The 16,423-nt window shown below is 45.2% G+C and overlaps 1 protein-coding gene and 1 non-coding gene across 2 annotated transcripts; both read left to right on the top strand.

Annotated features, from left to right (window-relative positions):
• Positions 1 to 1,948: 1,948 nt before the first annotated feature.
• Positions 1,949 to 16,326, top strand: spag17 (sperm associated antigen 17). Its single transcript, XM_076139906.1, has 49 exons — positions 1,949 to 2,050; positions 2,475 to 2,615; positions 2,727 to 2,786; positions 2,980 to 3,099; positions 3,275 to 3,449; positions 3,551 to 3,760; positions 3,834 to 4,021; positions 4,148 to 4,294; positions 4,665 to 4,737; positions 4,857 to 4,975; positions 5,207 to 5,407; positions 5,994 to 6,098; positions 6,269 to 6,419; positions 6,624 to 6,830; positions 6,944 to 6,978; positions 7,069 to 7,182; positions 7,311 to 7,465; positions 7,567 to 7,694; positions 7,805 to 7,872; positions 8,035 to 8,271; positions 8,397 to 8,511; positions 8,630 to 8,770; positions 8,898 to 9,008; positions 9,152 to 9,228; positions 9,409 to 9,505; positions 9,607 to 9,758; positions 9,870 to 9,963; positions 10,104 to 10,258; positions 10,494 to 10,660; positions 10,792 to 11,182; positions 11,421 to 11,606; positions 11,698 to 11,831; positions 12,089 to 12,219; positions 12,368 to 12,501; positions 12,596 to 12,784; positions 13,031 to 13,144; positions 13,243 to 13,294; positions 13,572 to 13,650; positions 13,832 to 13,882; positions 14,072 to 14,165; positions 14,304 to 14,415; positions 14,506 to 14,545; positions 14,665 to 14,721; positions 14,817 to 14,979; positions 15,135 to 15,313; positions 15,427 to 15,487; positions 15,759 to 15,906; positions 16,049 to 16,201; positions 16,298 to 16,326. The coding sequence occupies exons 1-49, from the start codon at positions 1,949 to 1,951 to the stop codon at positions 16,324 to 16,326; spliced, it is 6,342 nt and encodes a 2,113-aa protein (XP_075996021.1).
• Positions 5,501 to 5,571, top strand: trnag-gcc (transfer RNA glycine (anticodon GCC)). The gene has a single exon. It is a non-coding gene; the product is annotated as a tRNA-Gly (tRNA).
• Positions 16,327 to 16,423: the final 97 nt, after the last annotated feature.

The raw sequence follows: 16,423 nt of genomic DNA, 5'->3' as shown, positions 1-16,423 counted from the left end.
GACCATGGAGAGGAAAGCTTTGCCTCACCAAAATACTCCAACTCCTCCAACGACACACCTGAACACACACACACACACACAAAGAGAGAGAGAGAGAATACTATAGTGTGTATCTGTTTGGAGGAATTGCAGCAGGAGGCCATTGGGGACGGACAGACTGAGACTGTTGAAGGGGTGAGATGTTGGCTGGCCTTCACTCATCTTGGACGACACAGAAAACACAGATATGAACACAGTCCAATAAGAACAGGATGGATTAAGTTCACCCTCATTCGGAATAATAATTCATATTACAGTTTGTTATACCAGAGGACCAGTGTGTGTGTGTGTGTGTGTGTGTGTGTGTGTCAGAGGGTGATGAAACCTTGTGAGGTGTCTCAAAGTGGGAGGGGGAGACACTCTCTGTCTCTGGGACCCACGTGTCCATCAGCTGTGGACTCACTACAACAGCACCAAACACACAAACAGAGTGTTTGAAAGACTTAAGTTCTGGAACAATGCAACGACATATGCAGCAAGAAATCTGCTGGAACAACAAGAGGGATTTAAACTGGAAAATAGTTTGAAATGTGGTTTCAACATGTTTGAAGTGTGACAACTGTGCATTGTCCTGTGGGTCCATAGAAACTGTATGAGAGGTGGATTCCACTGTCCAGCACTGCCAACTGAACTCGCAGCAACACTGCTGCTGCTGCATTTGGTCGACTTCTTTTGATGAGACTTTGGAGGCATTTTCCTCTCAATATGATAAGTGGTAACAACGTTAAAGTGAACCTGGAGTTAACTCACTTACCCGAGGTTCGTCATACCTCAGAAGCGGGAGGTCGGTCTGGGAATTGCGTCACGTCGGAGCGTCCCAAGTGTTGAAACCTGGACGCCTTCAAGACAGAGTGTGGTCTTTCGACTTCCCCAGTTGGAATGTCAGAGTTTATGGGCGTTCTATTTGGGTTTTCTGGGTCGGAAGGTGGATGTTGCGAGTTACGAGGGCAACGCGAACGCAGCAGATTTCTTCATCCTGCTGCAATTCAGTTCAATTCACTCTAGAATCCCACCTTTTCAATAAAAAAACTATTTTAAGACAAATTAAACAGCCTATATGTCGGCTCATTGTTCATAACGGGCTACAATTCTATTCTGTCATTTATTTCATATTAAAGTAGATTTGAGGGCTCATTTTAATGATGTTAACTGATCGTGGTGTTTCCTGTTATTGAGATCTTCGGGTGGAGCAATGGTTTCTTCAAGTTAAAGGGAATGTCTCTGTTCCAGATTTCATGCTTAAGGTGCTGTGGGACAATGTCGTGAAAACAAATCAGCTGACAACCAAACCAGATCATCACATCATAACACCGGCCAACTTTCAGCCCCGTATCCATATGTATCGACGTAAAAATACAGGATAGAGCATTTCATTCCGTATATATTTAATTCGATTGTGTTTACAAAGGATCGTGATTGTTTTTTGATGATGTTGAATTGAACTGAATCAATATTTCCCCAACGAACGTCTGCATATGAACGATGCATATGTGTACCATTTGTCTTTTATTAAGTAGAAGTAGGAAAAAAATACACGTCCCATTACTGCCATCTAGCGGCCACAGATCATTACAACATGACAACGTCCACAGTCGCTGCTGTTGCCAGGGACGCGAGAAGCTAACAGCTAACAGAGTGCTGCGTTCGCGTTGCCCTCGGAACTCGCAATTAACTACTTTTGACCGACAAAAAACAACGAAAACGCCAAAAGTCGACATTACGACCAAAACAAATGCCTTCTTGAAGGCGTCCACGTTTCCCTGTGTCGCCCGAACAGCCGGTGTTCCGAAGTGACGCAATTCCCAGACCGACCGACCACTTCTGAGGTATGACGAACACAGACCTCGGGAAACTTTAATGCAATCGCCAGGTCCATGATAACTTTGTTATGTTTAATTGAAGGTAGAAAATGCCGCCTCGTAAAAAGAAGTCGGCCAAAGAAACCGGTTCTGTGGCTCCATCCGTCGACAATAATTGGGAGAAGGCTCTGTGCACGGCGCCGTTTGGAGAGGTGAAGTTTGTTTATTCTTGTTATCACAGGAAATAGTAGTTAAAGCGCCTTTATACCACCTAAACACACATGCAGGCGTGTGTGTTCGTTTGTAGGCCCGTTTGTCTTCGTAACTACACGCACAAATAACGTTAATATCTAACAAAGTGTTAGATAGATCAGAATTATATTTGTTTGAATGAAATTACTTAAATTTATTGATTTTATCTAAATATTACATTGTGACAAAAAGTAAATAACTCACGAAGTCCCGTTGAATCTCGTTTTTTCTAACAAAACAGGGCCCAAGTGTTTACCCAATTTGTTATGATTGCTGCAATTTATGTTTCACTTGCACTTTTGCAAATTGTATGATTGTTGAAGAAGAAATGTCATTGCATGCATGTAAATATAATTCCTCATTGTACTCTAATTCTGTCTTCAGGACTCATGGCAGGCCTGTGTGTCCATGGTAGTTGGAAGGAGTCCAGAGGAAGAGGAGCTGATGAAGCCTCTGGCTGTAGCTGTACAGAAACCACTACGCAAACTGTTCACCTCGCTGACCTTGGACAGCACCCTGGCACAGGTATTTGAAGATGGAAATGGCGGCAGTAGTGTTCATGATGGAAGAAGGCTTTTTGGTTTCATTTCCTCATTTACCATCATTACATCCTTCTACTGACTTGTGTCATTACAGATCAATACACTGGGGAATCCAAAAGCTAAAAGACCTCCGGATGTCCCCATGTTCTTTGAGGTAAGCTCAGTAAACTGATGTTTGAATGAAATAAGTGTGTGTGTGTAATTTAGACTCGTAATACGTGTGTATTGAAGTGTTTTTTAATTTGAAGACTTTTCAAAGGAAACCTATTGAGTGTTTGTGTGCTTTGTGTGCTTTGTGTGCTTTGTGTGCTTTGTGTGTGTGTGTGTGTGTGTGTGTGTGTGTGTAGGTGACAGAGCAAGCAAAGGTGCTGCTTGATGCCGGGCAGGAGATTTCCTGTGAGTTGATGGCGAAAATTCTGAAGTTCCAGCTGCTACAGATCAAAACCAATGATCAGCACAGGAGAGCAGCTGAGAAGGTTTGCATACTGCTTCTTCATACACACTATGTGGTGCAAAGGGTCAGGGATTCTCATGATGACAAGAAAAGTTGATTTGATGAGCCGAGACTCAATGTATTTTTGTGCACTTGTTCAATTGAGTTGTGTTTAATTTATATTTAATTGTGTTTTCCCTCATTTTAAGGCTGAGATAGAAAACTCAAAGGACACGGCAGGCTCTGGCTCTGCCAGCAAAGAGAAAGGAGGGTCCAAGTCCGCTGACAAAAAGGGAAAGAACGCTGCACCCCCTGTAGAACCTTCCAAGGGGAAGAAGACCAGCCTCAGAATGAGGGGAGATCCTGAGCCAGCTGATTTCGTAGGTATGTGTTTAGAATGGGAGTGTGTATGTTTATATGCACAGTGAAATGAGAGACTTGTGTATCACTGGAGTGACTGAGACTGTGTTTGTGTGTGGGCACAGATGATGAGCCAGATGATGGGCCTCATCACTACATCCTGTTGCTGGGCTTTTACCAGCCCCAGCTGTTGAGGGCGCTTGGTGCCATAGGTGTGCATGTTGCCAATGTCATCCAGTTGTGTTCAGAGCACCCACAGACCTGCGAGGAGAGTCAGGAACACCACACCCCTGATGACAGCCAGGAGCAGGGAGCATCTCCTGTTTTGGATGAAGGTACAGTTTATAATTCCTATAATATAATATCTAATGTTCATGAACATGAAATCCTCATTAAGCATGTGTTTAGTTGAAGCAGAGCCTCAAGGTGATGTGGAGCTCATTACACTGGACAGGAAGTTGGAGCAGTTCTGGTCAGGTCTGAAGCCAGTCCTGGAGTGTGGACCAGCAAACTCTCAGCTCCATGATGTGGCTCAGCTGGCATACACTGTCCCAGATCAGACACTTAGGTTACACACACAAGAACCTGAGGATGTGGTGAGCGGAGCAGAATGGTATTTTGAGTATCAGATGACCAATTTCTCTTACATCTCCTCACTCTGAATCACTTTCTCCTAACATCTGATTTGGTTTTGAGCTTGAATCCCCTTTCTGTGTGTCCAGCTGGCATTTGGAAGCTGCATCTTTGAGGCTGTGGCCTGCCTCATCTATGACTGTCTGGACTGGCGTCGGCAGCATCAGCACTACCTAAACAGTACCGAGTTCCTCTGTGTACCCACAGCTGTCAGGACGGATTCACGTTCTGCAGAGGTACTCAGTCACATGTCCTAGAACTACTCCAATTCAAATGATGACTGTTGTAATTAAGTTACTGAGAACAACTTCTGCAAAGTCCCCTAGACCACCTGTTTGTCACCAACAGCAAAGGAAACAATGCTGTAGGTTGTAGTTTTGTCCACTTTGGCCGTTAGAGGGAGGATTCAAACGTGTTTTCATCTTCAAACGTTATTAAATCTCTTTAAGCACTTAGAACACAGGATCACCTCACATTTCTTTAGTTGTTGCTTCTGCTGTTTCCAACTTGTTCAATCTGAGAGAGAGAGAGAGAAAGAAAAAGTGCTCCTTGTGTGTCCGTGTGTTGATGTTTTTATGTTCTTATTATTTGTGCTGTATTGTGCAGACCCCTCTATCAGTGACCTCAGGCTCAGAGAAGAAGTCAGTGAGCAAGTACAGCACATTAGACCCACGTAAAGGTAAACCCTCCCATGGTGGACGTCCTGTTGAACCTGTGTGTGGGTTTGTGGGGACGTGTGCGTGTGTGTGTTCGTTTCCTGACCTTCTTTCTTTCTCATCCTTTCTTCTCCTTGGAAAGGAACCAGGCCGCCTCCTCACGGTACAGATGTGGACATGCGTTACTATAGCAACCTGCTGGACCTGGTTCCTCCTGAGGCTTGCTCTGTGCCCCTTATCTTGCACTGTATGCTGGAACAGGTTTGTGTGTGCATGTGCGTACTGTGACTGTGGGTGTGGAGAGTGTGAGCAGAACAAGTGTGATGAAAAAAGGAAGAGGGAAATTGGAAGAATGCAGCTGTGAAAGTCTATGGAATCAATTCTGCCAACAGTTGAAGAAGGACTAAACATTAAAAAAAAAATATCCTGGTCTTTGACTTTGAAGCCAACATTGCACCCAAATCCCTCCTTGTGTGCGCTTTTTGTGTCCAGGTGGGGATTTCCACTGAGCGCTCAGTCTCTACCACATCAGATGTTAGTGAGGTGTGCAGTTCCCACGACGGCCCCTTGATGCACCATCAGCTACCGGGCAACATGCTTGAAAGCTTCCTGTCTTTGGTGCACACAGATGAGGAGAAAACCAACATAATAAACAGCCTTGTGAATCCAGTGCAGAATGTGCAAGACAGCAAGGTATCATTAGCTGAAACACACTGAAACAACAGGCCTAGAAAGACCTAGAAACCCAGAAAAAGCCTCCTAACTACACAGAAACGTTGACATGAAGCATTGGTGGTTCAGTGGTAGAATTCTCGCCTGCCACGCGGGAGGCCCGGGTTCGATTCCCGGCCAATGCATCATCCTTTTACACTTTGGGGACTATCAGGCTCACATTTCAGTGGGCAGAGTCACATGTGGGAAACCTGATCCAAAGCTGCACATCTGAAAATAATAGTTGCTCACAGGATGGGCAGGGTTTGGATCAGTATGAGTGAGTGTGTATGCAGGGGTGTTATTCTCACTCAGTTGTGCAGAGAGTAGAGCAGATCAGTGATAGGCTAAGCTATGTCATTTGTGATTTTTAATATTTCACAGCTTCATGGTGGAAGGTTTCTGGGATTGTGCAGATTGTGCTCTAATCATTTCAGACAGCATCCATCATTGTTATACATACAGTACATGTGCAATACATGAGGGTATAGGAGGTTTAGGCATTTTGTACAGCGTGTGCTTACTGAATCAGTTTTCCCTTTCTGTTCTCGGCTGTGTGGTTTGTTAGAGACTGCTGGAGAAATGTGGAGGTGAGGAGACTCAGAAGAAGAGTGAGCGCCCTCTGGTTTTTAAACACCATGATGAGCGCTCACGAAGACTGAGGGAGATCACCGTGAGTTAATTTTCTTTTAGGTGGTGGAATGCAGTGTAAAACATTGATTGTGTAGATAAAAGTCTTTATTGTTTATTACAGGAAAGCGTATGAACTGAAACATTAGAAACATCTTATACTGTGTGTGTGTGTGTGTGTGTGTGTGTGTGTGTGTGTGTGTGTCCACTCAGGTGTGTCAGTCTTTTGACCCAGCAGAGGTGGAGTCGTCCATAACAAAGTTGTCTCCAGTGTGGCAGCTGATCCTCGCTGCGTCTCAACACACAAACAGCACCCCCTGCTGGATGACAATCAAACAGCAGTTGCAGCACTACTTCACAGACGGTCAGACGCACCAATGCACTTGTTAGAGCTTAACAGTTATGCTTCATGTTGATAAATAAAGTGGTTCAATTTGTTGAAATAGGTTTTTCCCATAAATTTCCCATAAACTTTCTCACACTTGTCCCTCCCCCTGAGAGAGGTCACAGGTGAGGTCAGGGGACATGTGAGCCATAGGTGTGTAAATGACGCGATGATGTCCCACAGATGTGGTGTCATGGCCTGAGGTGGAGCGCCTGTTTCACCAGAGTGTTTTTGAGAGTATGCCGCTGACCATGGTGAACCAGCAGGGAGTGCTACAGCATCCTTCCAACCCACCAGGAACACTGGCACAGCAGCAGACACCCTCCATAATCCCGTGGGACGATCCGCCATCTTACGCTAAACAACAGCTACATAATCAACAAACTCAAGGTCTGTTATGTATGAACTATGGATCATTTGGTCATTGTTGATGCACTGCTCTTCTAGTGGGGAATAGTTTAGGCCATTCTGTGTCACATATCAATGATTCTCTTCAACTACAGATCAGGCGTTTGCTGAAGACTGTGATCAGTCAGAGGTACTAGTTGGTATTTCCTCATTGGCTATTTACATAATAGTGTATGCTATGATAATAATAATACCAATGTGTTTCCTTTCTCTCCATCAGAATAGCAGGAGTGTGTGTAGTCAGGTAGACTTATCTGACATTCAGAGTTGTAGGCAGAGGTCTCTGTGTGAATGGCACTACACCGAACACCACAATGCCACAGTCTTCCCACAGGTGAGCTGCTGTGTTGTGTTTAGTTTTGTGTGTTTTTCTCTTTATTCAGTTTCCAACATGAGGCTACAGTGGTGACATCACTTTGATTCTTTAGCAGAGCTTTTTGCTTGTCTTCTCTTGGTTTTCAGGTTCTTCAGGTAGCTTCAGAAGAATACTGCTGCCTAGATACCTTCAGAGGAAGCCAGAACAACATCCTCTACATTTTGTGCCACAATCCTTTGAGTCCTCATCGCAAAAGCAAGGAACTCTGGAATGTAACTCTTCACACTGACGTCAGGTTCAGGTCAGAATCCAGGCTCACATGATGAGTGTGATGAGGTGCAGTAGTTGGCAGATATTTGCAGTTTTCAAGTGGACTGAAACCTTATGCTCCTTGTCTTACAGGAAGTACCTGGAGCATGTGGCAAAGGAGATCTCAGACTGGACAAAAGAGGAGGAAACCAAGAGAGAGGAGGAAACCAAGAGAGAGGCAATGCAACTGAAACATCCCAGTCCTGCTGAGACACCTGAAGGTAGCTTGATCACTCAAACCAATTCAAAGTGTGTGTACCTTACACTCTTGCCATTGCTGCCAAACAAATGCAAAGTATTTTCAATCAATTCATGAAGGTTTATGTTGTAGGTGACACAGCTACAGATTCTGGAGTAGAAGACAATCTGGAGCAGATCTTTAGGAAAGATTCACTTAAAGTCAGTGCAACCTAACACAGTGACACACACACATTGTGATCAATACTGCAGTTTTAAGGGCCAATCGTCATCACACTGATTGCATTCAAAAAGTGTGTGTGTGTGTGTGTGTGTGTGTGTGTGTGTGTGTGTGTGTGTGTGTGTGTGTGCAATGTTGTAAAGGCATGGAAGATGGAGCAGGTTGTCCCCAAGGAAGAGGAAAATTCCAAAAAGTCAAAGAAAGAAGCTCCAAAAAAAGGCAAGCCGGGGAAGGAGGAGGGTGGATCAGCAAAAAGCAAGAAAGAAGATAAGTCAGCTGGCAAGAAGGGCAAAGCAGAAGCGACCACCAGCCCAGCCAAGACTGAGCCCATCGCTGCGGAGGAAGAGAACGAGCTGCAACTGAAAGAGGAGCAAAGCAATGTGAGGGGAAACATGATAAATGTTTCAACAAAGAGCACATTGACACACACCAATGATCTACATACACACACATCCATATGTCAGTTAGGATCTACTGTATTAATGTTGTGTGTGTGTGTGTCCAGGCCTTCACAGGGTACAGCATGGAGGGTAAATTGATCCATGCCTCAGGTTGTGTCCAGCACGTTTTCCCTTCAGATGGAGGACGCATCACTGTGGAAAATGTCAGCTATGTTGCCGGTATGAACGGACCTGATGTATATATATATATATAGTATATACAGTATATATGCTGTATATGGACATGTAGGGGCTGCGGCAGGCACATTGGTTGACATTCGTGCTGTTTCACCTCCAGGTTCCAGCCTCTTGAAAGTGGGCGTGGCAAAGGATGGACATTCCTTCTACACACACATTAACCATGTAGTTGATTATCCAATCAAAAAGCCTCCTCAGCCGAAGGACAAAGACAAAACCAAAGATAAACAAAGTGCTAAAGGTAAAGACAGGGACTCTCATTAAGCTGTGAATCAGTGAATGATACTGTTCAAGGATAGAATTCACTTCAATTCAACTATAAAGCGTGTAAGATGACGTGAATGTGCGTGTGTGTGTTTCCACATGAGGGGAGGAGCCTGAGGAGATCAAAACAGTGAAGCATGGCTCCCTGTCTGCAGTGCTGGACAGTGGGATCCACCTCTCATACAGTTTCTATGGACCCACAGGACAATGCACAGGTGTCAGACTTCAAACATGTTGAAACCACAAACTATTTTCCAGTTTAAATCCTTCTTGTTGTTCCAGCAGATTTCTTGCTGCATATTTCATTGCATTGTTCCAGAAGTCTTTCAAACACTCTGTGTGTTTGGTGCTGTTGTAGTGAGTCCACAGCTGATGGACGGGTCGGTCCCAGAGACAGAGAGTGTCTCCCCCTCCCACTCTGAGACACCACACAAGGTTTCATCACCCTCTGAGACACACACACACACACACACACACACACACACACACACACACACACACACTCTCTGGTAGAAACAGACTGTAATATTAATTATTGTTCAAAATGAGGGTGAACTTAATCCATCCTGTTCTTATTGGACTGTGTTCATATCTGTGTTTTCTGTGTCGTCCAAGATGAGTGAAGGCGCGCCAACATCTCACCCCTTCAACAGTCTCAGTCTGTCTGTCCCCAATGGCCTCCTGCTGCAGTTCCTCCAAGAAGATACACAAGGTCAGTGCAGTACTTACATGGACATTAAACATTAGGACTCTCATCCTCACAAGTACTGTAGTAATCTCTCTCTCTCTCTCTCTGTGTGTGTGTGTGTTCAGGTGTGTCGTTGGAGGGGCAGAGTATTTTGGTGAGGCAAAGCTTTCCTCTCCATGGTCTGCGGGTTAAGGACCCCTATCTCTCCAAAGAACGGTCCCGCATCATCACCAGCCAGGGAGCTGTGGTGCGACACATGAGAGACGGCTCCACAGAGGTACACACTCACACACACTTCATCCATACCGATGGCCAGTCTAACACAGTGACTAATGCTTGAAACACAGACACAAAGAGCACACAGGTCATTCACTGCAACCGTGTGCAGGTGCTGTTTGCAGATGGCACAGTCAGTGTCAGGCAGGATTCTGCTCCAGTGTGGCTGCCTGGCTCTCCACAGGAGCTCCAGGGAGGCAAACAAGGTGAGACTGCAGCGCCACTGACTAACTACACAGTTAATGAGCATGAGCATCTGCCAGATGGAGAATTAGTTTAGTTGAATCAGTGATTACGGTCTGGTGTCACTCTTTCTTTTTCACGTGTGTGTTGTGTGTTTGTACAGGACGGGGGTCCCGGCAGAAGGCTGACTCAGAGAAAGGTTGTTGGATAACCACAACACCCTCTGGATCTCGGATCTGCACTGTGGGGACCTCACATAAGCACATACCTATCAGCCCTCTTCTTGTCTGCAAGGCTACAGACCCCATCACCAACCATGTAAGCACCACTCTAAACTGGCCTGTGTGTGCGTTCTGAACATCAGGAAGCTTACAGGAAGTCAACAAACTGTGGAGGCTGCAAGAAAGATAAACAAAACTAAATACAGACACGGTTGTTGTGTCAAGGACTCAGAATTGATTTGAGTGTTAAGAATGCTGCATGAGTCATTTGTAACATACATACAGAGGAAGTGTATTTTCATCTTATCTCTGTTGTTGTGTTGTTGTGTCAGGTGATGCTGAGCCGGGAGGATCTGGTGGTGTGTGTCCAGAACCCAGACGGATCTGAAAGTGTTGAACATGCAGATGGAACCAGGATCACGAGCCTCTTCAGGGACAGAGCGTTAAACACAGCAGCAGACATGCTGCTACACACAGGTGACCAGCATCAATACATCCAGTATGCAGGGGGCAGCACACACAGATGCAGCACATGGAGTGTTTCCATGAGTGAGACGTGGAGATGCACACACTTATGTGTACAAATGTTCTGTCTGAACTGGGTCTCTGTATCTGTCACTTTTCAGGAAGGCAGCCTCAGAATACTGAAGGTGTGTGTGGCAGCCCAGAGTGTTTGTCACGCACATGCGGTGCTCAGAGTGTGTGTGTGACCAAGGCCAGTTCAGTTAGTGAGGAGATTCAGAGTGGATGTGCTTCTTCAAGTGTGAGTGTGTGTGAACACGGTGAAGATAATACAGAGAAGAATCCTGAGGAGATTGTGTTTGCTGAAGAAACTGTGGGTGAGAAGGATGAAAGGAGTGTGTGTGAGAGAGGTGAGGTGAGTGTGTGTACCAAGGAGCGAGTGCTGTTTGTTGAGAAAGAGGGCTGCTCCACAGTGGTGATGTACCCAGAGCGACACAGCGCTCACGTCCTCTTGGCAGATGGAACCGTCATCACTGGGAGCAATCAGGGCTCCTATCAGGTGGGAGCTTTAATGTCACAGCTGTCAGGTTTCTTTAGTTTATCAGCTGTTGTATTCTTTTAGACAGAATTATAACGGAACTATTTATTGTTCATAAATAAAAGACTGTATTTTGATCCCAACCTTTGTACTACATGGGTAAAACCTGGGTTAAACACAGATACAATCTGAATGGAGAAGCAAAGTGATGACACAGTCATTATTTTTCTTACACACACTTCATGTGTCTGTGTCCAAGGTGATCCCCTCCAGTGTGGGGATCCTGCAAATCCAAACGGATGGAAAGTGTGTTTACTCATCTGACCCCCCACTGACCCCCAGCCCAAAGGGGGGAAACCCCACTGGCCAACCAGGGCATTACACCATGAGTCACACACACACAGTGGCCTGTGATGTGACTGACCTGGACGGGAATCACTTCCAGGTCAGTGATGAGCTTTATAACAGCAGGATGGCTCAGTGTCATGGATGAGTCTGATAGACAAGAGGACACCATGTAACTGTGCGTCTCACAGGTGATGGCAGATGGATCAGAGATGATCTTCAGCCCTGCTGGGAGCAGACTGGAACATGAAGAGGAGGAAGGAGGGGAGGAGGAAGACAGAGAAATGGCCAAGACTCATGTGAACCACGGAGAACAATGTCCCAGGTGAGTGTGGAGAAATACTATAAGTGTAATATTCAATCTTACAGAGAGTTTCAGCTTTATGAAAGGAATGTAACCTGTGGTTTATCAGTGTTTGTTCTTGGTTCAAAAGATGTCTGGATTTTTTCCTTTTCTTTCTAAATGTCCCTATAAATACAAATGTTGACCAAATACACACCGGTGGCACTGAGACCAGTTAAACAGGATCATTGTGCTGCTGATTGTAGTTGAAAACTTGAAAGTTACATTTTGTGTTCCAGGCTGTTTCTGGTGCATGAGGACAACTCAGCTACTGAACTGCTCAGCTCTCAGACGGTGGAGGAGCTGCTCTATCAGGCTTACTCTGACCCCACCATCACACTGCTGAAGGAGCCACTGCCAGACACCAAAGGTGTGTGTATTACAAGCTGGAGGTAAAGGGAACCTGTGCAATAAACAACCTTGAGAGAAATGTGAAGAAGTTAGACTCCACAAATAAAGAAATATAGTCAACGGGAATTTAACAGATGAGATGTTTTTATACCTAATCTGTCTGCCAGATGACTTTGGCATCACTATCCTAAAGCCTGGCCACCCAAGTATATGGTCCCAGTGGTTGCTAGGGAAACAGAGCCCTGACATCACACCTCCCAACCTGAGGAACCGCACCTGGCATGACTTCCCCGCAGTAGAGGTAGGGGACCACAGGCACACGCTGTACATCCATATAGGTAGAACCTCCCCACATGCACACACACACATCTTCCCTCTGCTTTTGTGTATTCCAGAAGAAGACCCCAGGTCCTCCATTTGGTTCAGACCTGGGACGGGGTCTGTCTCTGCCAACAAGATCCACAGGTTCCATTGCACAGAGTGGACTTGTGCAGAATTGTCCTGAGGTTCTGGAGATGAGGGAGCTATGCCAGCACCGACCCTTCACCACACAGCTGAGGAGCACTGTGGACACTCGACTGAAGGTCCAACATCAACACCTCACACACAACATGTTGTGTTACTGCCTCATATGTCTACAGTCATGTTACTAAAGGATCAGGTGCTAAGACCACTGCATTCTAAGAGTTTATGCTTTAATAAGAAGGTAGAATAAAAGTATTCAATCTGTACAGTGGCATTATGAAAGATGTCCTAGTATTGTATTGTTTTTGCAGATGGAAGATTTTCCAGGATTTGATAGAAATGTTGAAGTGTGTCTCTGACTCTAGGAATACATCGAGAGTTTGAAAGAGAGGCATCGACGATCAGAAGAGATGAAGGTGAAAGAGCCTCGCACCGAGGAGGAGAGTGTCCATGCCAGTGACTTACTCAAACTAGTTATGGTCAGCAAACACACACACACACACAAACACACTGACTGCACATCCAGAAATGTGATATGATGATGGTAACTATAATTATAACAATAATGTGTTTTTAGTCTTTCTCTAAGACAGAGCATGGAGGTCACACCACAGACAAGAGCACTTCAGGTGAGTTTGAATCATGGACTTTGTTACCAAGCAGACGTTCCCTTTGTCGTTCCCTGTTTTTCCTTGTTAAATTTGGGCTCATTTGACTTTTTTTAGTCTTTGTCAGGCCTTTTTGTAGACCTGCTTTTATATGAACATCAGAGAGGGCAACTATGTAACAGGAGGCCTTTAATGTGAAACAACAGTGAAAATGAGTCCAAGCCAATGAGCACATCAAGGAATGAAGGTGCTGAATGAATGATTGTATCCTGATCCTCTATGGTTGGTCTCCCCACAGTGGGCATAGCCAGTCTGTACGTGGACGGGGTTGAGCAGTCACGTGTTTCAGAGGACACATCCATAGCAGCTATTGACAGGTAGGAGAGACAACAAGCTCACCTTTAAAGGTTCAGGTGCGATGAATATGTTCTCCACTGCACACACACACATCTCTCACATATGTGAGGTCATAAAAAGAACAGATGATCAATTGTAATGCTTAATAGTTAGGATGATGAAATGCTATACTTCTGCACTTTCCTTTTCACTTCCTTCCAGTTTAAGTAAAGGAATGGAGTCAAGATGGACGGAGAGACTTGTGCAACACAGGTAAAAGTTATTCTGTGATTAGTTTGGTCTCATCAAGTTCACATGCAATAAATCCCATACAGTCACAGCCTTCACTGAGACTGTGTGTGTGTGTGTGTGTGTGTGTGTGTGTGTGTGTGTGTGTGTGTGTGTGTGTCTGTGTGTCTGTGTGTCTGTGTGTGTGTGTGTGTGTGTGTGTGTGTGCTGCAGAGAGGAGCTGTATGAGCAGATTGCTTGTAGAGAAGCTCTGAGGAGGAAGGTCATTGTTCCATATTTCCACCCAGAGAATGTGCCATTATACAAGGTATGCTACTGCCTTTGCTATAGTTCTTAACTGTGAATTGTGAATTTCCCCGTAAAGAATTATCTCATCTTATCTTATCTTACCTTAACATTTGATTGAATCTATGTGGTGAACGTCACAGCAGTGTTTGTTTTCCAGAGTTTGTCACAGCACAAGTCATCAAATCTAAGGAGTGTGTCCACGGCTCTGCCTCCAATCCCCACAGCGGGAGACACTGAGGACTTCCTGAAAGACGCCTCACAGGAGAACAGTAAGGAACCTTGTTAGCAGGCCGAATATATCCATACAATATACAGTGTGTGTTGTTTGTTCTTAACCGTATTTGTATTTGTCACAGCAGCTCCACGACCCCTGAACCCAACACCCTCTCATGCAGGAAGGTAAATGGAGAGGAGATGATGAATTGTTGCTTGATATCTGATCTCTTGTACACATTTAGTAAGTGTGTGTAGGAGAGTCAACATGACTCCGTACACACCACTTGGTTCTTCTCTCTCAGTCACGTAGCAGAAACCAATGTGATGAAGAGACCAACCAACCCCACGCCTCAGTCTGCTGGTTTGTCTCACACATTTATGTTCTTCAGACTATTCCCCCGCACATGTGCAGTGTCTTAAATAACGTCTCTTTGGTTGTGTGTGTGTGTGTGTGTGTGTGTGTGTGTGTGTGCCTGGCAGGTGAACGCAGTCTGAGAGGCTCATACGAACAATGTCAGTCACTGCAGCTGGATGTAACTGGAAAGCCGAGACAGACTCGAGTCAGATTGCCGACCTCCATCCTCAGCTCTAAACCTTCCAGTGTCCCAAATCATAAGGTACAAAAATATACACAGGACATATATTTATAGTTTTTAAGGTTAAAGAAAACCACACCCACAAGGTCACAAATCATCAATCAACATACAGGATGCATGGACACAAACACACAGCTGTCACTCATATGTCACTGTGTCTGCTCTGGCTCTCCCAGTTCCTGTCAGTAGAAGAGCCAGTAAGGAGAAGGTGTCGAACAACTTCTCTGAGAGATCCAAACGTCGTCGTCAGGGGTTTCCAGCTCCTCCCATCCAGTGTTGACTTTGGGACGCTGAGGGAGGGCACCACCTGTGCTGTTACCATAGTGATGAAGAATGTGGGTGTCGACACATGCAGGTAAGACACAAAATGACGAATAGATGAATGAGGCAAGTACAGCGTGTGCTTTCAAAGTTACATGTGACTTTGATCTGTTCTTCTGTGGTTTGCGTTTTCTTTCTCTCTGCAAGGTTCCACGTGAAACCGCCTCCTCCTGCCACAGGCCTGCGTGTCGTCCACAGCCCAGGGCCAGTATGTTTCCATAGGGCTGTTTAGTGTGTGTGTGTGTGTGTGTGTGTGTGTGTGTGTGTGTGTGTGTGTGTGCTGTAAGGTTGAACTGCAGCTTGGCTTTGGTGTTTCTTGTACAGTATGTGTGCTGTTCTTATCACAAACAAATACAACTAGAGACAGAACAAATACATATTTATGTGGTTGGTATATTGAAACCTTCCACAGGCCTATATGAGGAATTTGTGAAATCTGTATGCACTGTACAGTCTTTTGTCTTTCTGTGTGATTTCAGGTTCCGGCAGGTTTGCATGTTGAACTGCAGGTCAAGCTGTTTGCTACGTGTGCAGTCCAGCTGGGACAGGCAGAGCCGAGGAACTACGTCTCCCAGGATATTATCATCCACACTGAGTCAGACATACTCTACCTGCCTGTGACTGCTAATATCCTTGGAACAACTCCCTTGACACAGCTTGGCAAAGATGAACATAACATAACTACTGAAACCCAGTAATCATGCATATTTGACTGAAATAAAATAAAAAATCAATGTTTAACGTTGGACCTTGACCCATAAGATCTTACCCATCCTCCCTGAGCAGCTCTATGACCTTTGGCTTCAAGACAAACCCAGCACACCCAACAGGAAAAGCTTCCGGGCCCTTCAGCTGTCAGCTGGACGGAGAGTCACGCTGCCCCACAGACGACCGCCTCAACGGAACACTCAAGGAAACATAGGTTGGTATAGCAAGCTTCGGATAAATACATTTTTGATCTCTGGGTGAACTGTAGAATGGGTCAGCCTCACTAAACACTTGTTTTGCAAAATTTCAGAACATCCAAGTGCCATCACTGATCTGTGAGGGATACACACCATCTATCATGACTTTTGCATCATTCCAGTCTCCATGTTCAGCATCCCTCCACATGCCTAATCTTTCACTTAAGCAGTCAAATATT

The sequence above is a fragment of the Genypterus blacodes genome, unplaced genomic scaffold (genome assembly GCF_046128005.1).
Source record: "Genypterus blacodes isolate CSIRO-AG114 ecotype Tasmania unplaced genomic scaffold, CSIRO-AGI_Gbla_v1 ptg000480l_1, whole genome shotgun sequence".
NCBI lineage: Eukaryota > Metazoa > Chordata > Actinopteri > Ophidiiformes > Ophidiidae > Genypterus > Genypterus blacodes.
Note: the sequence above shows the minus strand (reverse complement) of the source record. Positions and strands in the feature narration are given on the sequence as shown.